Source organism: Papaver somniferum, chloroplast, assembly GCF_003573695.1.
Source record: "Papaver somniferum chloroplast, complete genome".
NCBI classification, from domain to species: domain Eukaryota; kingdom Viridiplantae; phylum Streptophyta; class Magnoliopsida; order Ranunculales; family Papaveraceae; genus Papaver; species Papaver somniferum.
The window spans coordinates 145,001-152,931 of record NC_029434.1 but is presented as its reverse complement, the minus strand read 5'-3'; the positions used below and the strand labels follow the sequence as shown (position 1 = coordinate 152,931).

The window sequence follows — 7,931 nt, the reverse complement described above, 5'->3', positions numbered from 1 at the left end:
CTTATGTTGAGCTTTTCAATTTTTCCTAATAAATGATTAGCAACAAAAGGATTTTTTTTTAGTGAACGTGTCACAGCTAATTACTCCTATCTTTTTTTCTTTTGTAAAGACGAAGAAACATATTCTCGATTTTCTCTCCTATTTAGTACGTCGACGAAGAATCAAACTATCACTATATTTATTCCTTTTTCTACTTCTTCTTCCAAGCGCAGGATAACCCCAAGGGGTTGTGGGTTGTTTTCTACCAATTGGGGCCCTTCCTTCACCACCCCCATGGGGATGGTCTACAGGGTTCATAACTACCCCTCTTACTACAGGACGCTTACCTAGCCAACGCTTAGATCCGGCTCTACCCAAACTTTTCTGGTTCACCCCAACATTACCCACTTGCCCGACTGTTGCTGAGCAGTTTTTGGATATCAAACGGACCTCCCCAGACGGTAATTTTAATGTGGCCGATTTACCCTCTTTTGCAATCAGTTTCGCTACAGCACCTGCTGCTCTAGCTAATTGTCCACCCTTTCCAAGTGTGATTTCTATGTTATGTATGGCCGTGCCTAAGGGCATATCGGTTGAAGTAGATTCTTCTTTTTGATCAATCAAAACCCCTTCCCAAACTGTACAAGCTTCTTCCAAAGCATACGGCTTTCTGGATGTATATAATGATATCTAGACAGATGGATCTTATATGAATCGTATGATGAAGTACCACATGAGTGGATATATAGGAATCCAAATCTGCCGAATCACTCATGTTATGATCTTCTACATCCTAGGTCTCCCCGTTCCATCATCTGGCTTATGTTCTTCATGTAGCATTCAGACCGAATGACTCTATGAAATTACGTCGATACTTCCACATATTACGGGTAACGTAGGAGACATCTCTATTTTTCCCCGGGGGTAGAATTACCACTGCTTAGCTTTCAATTCGCCTCTGACCATCAAATGAAATGTGAATAACCCGTCCTCCTCTCTTTGAAACAAGGGGCGCTTCCGGTTCTGTCGGTGCTTCAAACAATTTTGTCTTCTCCATATTACCATATCTCTAGAGTCAATAATTTTATATGAGGAACTACTGAACTCAATCACTTGCTGCCGTTACTCTTCAGTTTTCTGTTGAGGTCTATCCCGTAGAGGTACTCAAATTGGATCAGTGATTGATTTCTAGGTTTCGTCGTAAACCTAATTGGTTACTTCCAATTACGTAAATCAATGGTTCAAACCGCACTCAAAGGTAGGGCATTTCCCATTGAGATAGGAACTTCTGTACCAGAAACAATGGTATCTCCAATTATAGCCCCTCTGGGATGTAAAATATATCTCTTCTCACCATCCCCATAGTGTATGAGACAAATGTATGCATTTCGGTTGGGGTCGTATTCTATGGTTACGATTCTACCAGATATGTCTTTTTCATTTCGTCGAAAATCTATTTTACGGTATAGACGCTTATGACCTCCCCCTCTATGCCTTGCGGTAATGATGCCTCTGGCATTACGACCTTTACCACAATGACGCTGCTGTCCAGAGATCAAATTATTTCGTGAATTGGATTTCACTTGACTGTCTACGGCCCCATTGCGTGTGCTCGGAGTAGAAGTTTTGTATAAATGTATCGCCGTGTTATTAAGTATTTTTTTTTTAAGTTCTTTTCTTTCTAAGAGGTGGAATAGAATAACCCGGTTGAAGCGTAATGATCATACGTTTGTAATGCATTGTATGTCCCATAGGTCCCATTCTTCTACCCTTTCCCGGGAGTCGATGACTATTCATAGCTATTACCTTGACACCAAAGAAGAGTTCGACCCAATGCTTTATTTCTGTCCTAGTTGATCCTGATTCGACATTAGAAGTATATTGATTGTTCCCCAATAACCGAATACTTTTGTCTGTAAATACTGCATATTTGATTCCATCCATAAATCCATTTTCTTCCCTATGAGTTCCAGTATTGATAAGAATTCTAGTTCTTACTGTTCATATGTTATGGTATGAATATACCATACCAATTCGTTATGTATGGATGATGAGATTCCATTGATACAGAGCCAATTCCAATAGACTTATTGAACGTTCCCATTGGCGTGCATCCAGCAGGAATTGAACCTACGAATTTGCCAATTATGAGTTGGGCGCTTTAACCATTCAGCCATGGATGCTTAACAGGGATCATCGTACATCGTGAATAACCAAATTCCAATTGAAATGAAATCTTTAGGAGGAATCAATGAAACAGGAATCAATGAAACGACATCAATTCAAATCCTGGATCTTCGAATTGAGAGAGATATTGAGAGAGATCAAGAATTCTCACTATTTCTTAGATTCATGGACCAAATTCGATTCAGTGGGATCTTTCACTCACATTTTTTTCCACCAAGAACGTTTTATGAAACTCTTTGACCCCCGAATTTGGAGTATCCTCCTTTCACGCGATTCACAGGGTTCAACAAGCAATCGATATTTCACGATCAAAGGTGTAGTACTGCTTGTAGTAGCGGTCCTTATATATCGTATTAACAATCGAAATATGGTCGAAAGAAAAAATCTCTATTTGATGGGGCTTCTTCCTATACCTATGAATTCCATTGGACCCAGAAATGATACATCGGAAGAATCTTTTTGGTCTTCCAATATTAATAGGTTGATTGTTTCGCTCCTCTATCTTCCAAAAGGGAAAAAGATCTCTGAGAGTTGTTTCATGGATCCGAAAGAGAGTACTTGGGTTCTCCCAATAACGAAAAAGTGTATAATGCCTGACTCTAACTGGGGTTCGCGGTGGTGGAGGAACCGGATCGGAAAAAGGTGGAATTCTAGTTGTAAGATATCTAAGGAAACCGTAGCTGGAATTGAGATCTCATTTAAAGAGAAAGATATCAAATATCTGGAGTTTCTTTTTGTATCCTATACGGATGATTCGATCCGCAAGGACCATGATTGGGAATTGTTTGATCGTCTTTCTCTGAGAAAGAAGCGAAACATAATCAACTTGAATTCGGGACAGCTATTCGAAATCTTAGTGAAACACTGGATTTGTTATCTCATGTCTGCTTTTCGTGAAAAAAGACCAATTGAAGTGGAGGGTTTCTTCAAACAACAAGGAGCTGAGTCAACTATTCAATCAAATGAGATTGAACATGTTTCCCATCTCTTCTCGAGAAACAAGTGGGGTATTTCTTTGCAAAATTGTGCTCAATTTCATATGTGGCAATTCCGCCAAGATATCTTCATTAGTTGGGGAAAGAATCTGCACGAGTCGGATTTTTTGAGGAACGTATCGAGAGAGAGTTGGATTTGGTTAGACAATGTGTGGTTGGTAAGCAAGGATCGGTTTTTTAGCAAGGTACGGAATGTATCGTCAAATATTCAATATGATTCCACAAGATCTATTTTCGTTCAAGTAACGAATTCTAGCCAATTGAAAGGATCTTCTGATCAATCCAGAGACCCTTTCGATTCGATTAGTAATGAGGATTCGGAATATCACACATTGATCAATCAAAGAGAGATTCAACAACAAAAAGAAAGATCGATTCTTTGGGATCCTTCCTTTCTTCAAACGGAACGAACAGAGAGAAAATCAGACCGATTCCAGAAATGCCTTTCTGGATATTCCTCAATGTCCCGGCTATTCACGGAACGTGAGAAGCAGATGAATAATCATCTGCTTCCGGAAGAAATCGAAGCAATTCTTGGGAATTCTACAAAATCAATTCGTTCCTTTTTCTCTGACAGATGGTCAGAACTTCATCTGGGTTCGAATCCTACTGAGAGGTCCACTAGAGATCATAAATTGTTGAAGAAAGAACAAGATGTTTCTTTTGTCCCTTCCAGACGATCGGAAAATAAAGAAATGGTTGATATATTCAAGATAATTACGTATTTACAAAATACCGTCTCAATTCATCCTATTTCATCAGATCCGGGATGTGATATGGTTCCGAAGGATGAACCGGATATGGACAGTTCCAATAAAATTTCATTCTTGAACCAAAATCCATTTTTTTCTTTATTTCATCTATTCCATGACCGAAACAGGGGGGGGTACACGTTACACCGCGATTTTGAATCAGAAGAGAGATTTCAAGAAATGGCAGATCTATTCACTCTATCAATAACCGAGCCAGATCTGGTGTATCATAAGGGATTTTCCTTTTCTATTGATTCCTACGGGTTGGATAAAAAAAAATTATTGAATGAGGTATTCAACTCCAGGGATGAATCGAAAAAGAAATCTTTCTTGGTTCTACCTCCTATTTTTGATGAAGAGAATGAATCTTTTTATCGAAGGATCAGAAAAAAATCGGTCCGGATCTCCTGCGGGAATGACTTGGAAGATCCAAAACCAAAAAGAGTGGTATTTGCTAGCAACAACATAATGGAGGCAGTCAATCAATATAGATTGATCCGAAATCTGATTAAAATCCAATATATCACCTATGGGTACATAAGAAATGTATCGAATCGATTCTTTTATGGAATTCAAAGGGATCAAATAGGAAATGATACGCTGAATCATAGAACTATAATGAAATATACGATCAACCAACATTTATCGAATTTGAAAAAGAGTCAGAAGAAATGGTTCGATCCTCTTATTTCTCGAACCGAGAGATCCATGAATCGGGATCCTAATGCATATAGATACAAATGGCCCAACGGGAGCAAGAATTTCCAGGAACATTTGGAACATTTCGTTTCTGAGCAGAGGAGCCGTTTTCAAGTAGTGTTCGGTCAATTACGTATTAATCAATATTCGATTGATTGGTCCGAGGTTATCGACAAACAAGATTTGTCCAAGTCACTTCTCTTTTTGTCCAAGTCACTTCTCTTTTTGTCCAAGTCACTTCTCTTTTTGTCCAAGTCACTTCTCTTTTTGTCTAAGTCACTTCCTTTTTTCTTTGTGAGTATCGGGAATATCCCCATTCATAGGTCCGAGATCCACATCTATGAATTGAAAGGGCCGAATGATCAACTCTGCAATCAGTTGTTAGAATCAATAGGTGTTCAAATCGTTCATTTGAATAAATTGAAACCCTTCTTATTGGATAATCGTGATACTTCCCAAAAATCGAAATTCTTGATCAATGGAGGAACAATATCACCGTTTTTATTCAATAAGATACCAAAGTGGATGATTGACTCATTTCATACTAGAAATAATTGCAGGAAAGACTTTGATAACACCGATTCCTATTTCTCAATGATATCCCACGATCGAGACAATTGGCTGAATCCCGTGAAACCATTTCATAGAAGTTCATTGATCTCTTCTTTTTATAAAGCAAATCGACTTCGATTCTTGAATAATCCACATCACTTCTGGTTCGATTGTAACAAAAGATTCCCTTTTTATGTGGAAAAGGCCCGTATCAATAATTATGATCTTACGTATGGACAATTCCTCAATATCTTGTTCATTCGCAACAACATTTTTTCTTTGTGCGTCGGTCCAAAAAAACATGTTTTTTTGGAGAGAGATACTATTTCATCAATCGAGTCACAGGTGTCTAACATATTCATACCTAACGATTTTCCACAAAGTGGTGACGAAAGGTATAACTTGTACAAATCTTTCCATTTTCCAATTCGATTCGATCCATTCGTTCGTAGAGCTATTTACTCGATCCCAGACATTTCTGGAACACCTCTAACAGAGGGACAAATAGTCAATTTTGAAAGAACTTATTGTCAACCTCTTTCAGATATGAATCTCTCTGATTCAGAAGGGAAGAACTTGCATCAGTATCTCAATTTCAATTCAAACATGGGTTTGATTCACACTCCATGTTCTGATAAATATTTACCATCCGAAAAGAGGAAAAAACGGAGTCTTTGTCTAAAGAAATGCGTTGAGAAATGGCAGATGTATAGAACCCTTCAACGAGATAGTGCTTTTTCAAATCTCTCAAAATGGAATCTGTTACAAACATATATGCCATGGTTCCTTACTTCGGCAGGGTGCAAATATCTAAATTTCACCCTTTTAGATACTTTTTCAGACCTATTGCCGATACTAAGTAGCAGTCAAAAATTTGTATCTGTTTTTCATGATATTATGCATGGATCAGATACATCATGGCCAATTCCTCAGAAAAAATTGTGGGCGATTCTTCCACAATGGAATCCGATAAGTGAGATTTCGAGTAAGTGTTTACATAATCTTCTTCTGTCCGAAGAAATGATTCATCGAAATAATGAGTCACCCGTTCCATTGATATGGATACATCTGAGATCACCAAATGCTCGGGAGTTCCTCTATTCAATCCTTTTGCTTCTTCTTGTTGCTGGATATCTCGTTCGTACACATCTTCTCTTTGTTTCCCGGGCCTCTAGTGAGTTACAGACAGAGTTCGAAAAGATCAAATCTTTGATGATTCCATCATACATGATTGAGTTGCGAAAACTTCTGGATAGGTATCCTACATCTGAACTGAACTCTTTCTGGTTAAAGAATCTCTTTCTAGTTGCTCTGGAACAATTAGGAGATTCTCTAGAAGAAATACGGGGTTCTGCTTCTGGTGGCAACATGCTATTGGGTGGTGGTCCCACTTATGGGGTCAAATCAATACGTTCTAAGAAGAAATATTTGAATATCAATCTCATCGATATCATAAGTATCATACCAAATCCCATCAATCGAATCACTTTTTCGAGAAATACGAGATATCTAAGTCGTACAAGTAAAGAGATCTATTCATTGATAAGAAAAAGAAAAAACGTGAACGTTGATTGGATTGATGATAAAATAGAATCCTGGGTCGCGAACAGTGATTCGATTGATGATGAAGAAAGAGAATTCTTGGTTCAGTTCTCCACCTTAACGACAAAAAAAAGGATTGATCAAATTCTATTGAGTCTGACTCATAGTGATCATTTATCAAAGAATGACTCTGGTTATCAAATGGTTGAACAACCGGGATCAATTTACTTACGATACTTAGTTGACATTCATAAAAAAAATCTAATGAATTATGAGTTCAATAGATCCTGTTTAGCAGAAAGACGGATATTCCTTGCTCATTATCAGACAATCACTTATTCACAAACCTCGTGTGGGGCTAATAGTTTTCATTTCCCATCTCATGGAAAACCCTTTTCTCTCCGCTTAGCCCTATCCCCGTCTAGGGGTATTTTAGTGATAGGTTCTATAGGAACTGGACGATCCTATTTGGTCAAATACCTAGCGACAAACTCTTATGTTCCTTTCATTACGGTATTTCCGAACAAGTTCCTGGATGACAAGCCTAAAGGTTATCTTATTGATGATATTGATGGTAGTGACAATATCGAGATTGATGCTAGTGACGATATCGATGATGACCTTGATACAGAGCTGCTAACTATGACGAATGCGCTAACTATGTATATGACGCCGAAAAAAGACCGATTTGATATCACCCTTCAATTCGAATTAGCAAAAGCAATGTCTCCTTGCATAATATGGATTCCAAACATTCATGATCTGTATGTGAATGAGTCGAATTACTTATCCCTCGGTCTATTAGTGAACTATCTCTCCAGGGATTGTGAAAGATGCTCCACTAGAAATATCCTTGTTATTGCTTCGACTCATATTCCCCAAAAAGTGGATCCCGCTCTAATAGCTCCGAATAAATTAAATACATGCATTAAGATACGGAGGCTTCTTATTCCACAACAACGAAAGCACTTTTTCACTCTTTCATATACTAGGGGATTTCACTTGGAAAATAAAATGTTCCATACTAATGGATTCGGGGCCATAACCATGGGCTCCAATGCACGAGATCTTGTAGCACTTACCAATGAGGCCCTATCCATTAGTATTACACAGAAGAAATCCATTCTAGACACTAATACAATTAGATCCGCTCTTCATAGACAAACTTGGGATTTGCGATCCCAGGTAAGATCGGTTCAGGATCATGGGATCCTTTTCTATCAGA

General features: G+C 38.2%; 3 protein-coding genes, 1 non-coding gene and 1 pseudogene across 4 annotated transcripts in view, besides 1 other annotated feature; 1 reads left to right on the top strand and 4 right to left on the bottom strand. All coding sequences in view use genetic code 11, as the record gives it.

Moving 5' to 3' along the window:
* rps19 lies at positions 1-74 on the bottom strand (annotated as a pseudogene).
* Positions 1-7,931: part of an inverted repeat (inverted repeat A; IRA) that runs on past the window's edge.
* rpl2 (ribosomal protein L2) lies at positions 139-1,625 on the bottom strand. Its single transcript is given in 2 exon segments — positions 139-572; positions 1,232-1,625. Coding segments are annotated over 2 exon segments (828 nt in total).
* rpl23 (ribosomal protein L23) lies at positions 1,645-1,923 on the bottom strand. Its single transcript has one exon. The coding sequence runs from the start codon at positions 1,921-1,923 to the stop codon at positions 1,645-1,647; it is 279 nt and encodes a 92-aa protein (YP_009235044.1).
* On the bottom strand, positions 2,089-2,162 carry trnI-CAU. Its single transcript has one exon. It is a non-coding gene; the product is annotated as a tRNA-Ile (tRNA).
* The window catches only part of ycf2, a 6,870-nt gene continuing 1,169 nt past the window's right edge, over positions 2,231-7,931 (top strand). Inside the window, exon 1 of the mRNA in view lies at positions 2,231-7,931. This exon is cut by the window's right edge and continues 1,169 nt beyond it. Within this exon, the coding sequence (YP_009235043.1) occupies positions 2,231-7,931 (5,701 nt within the window).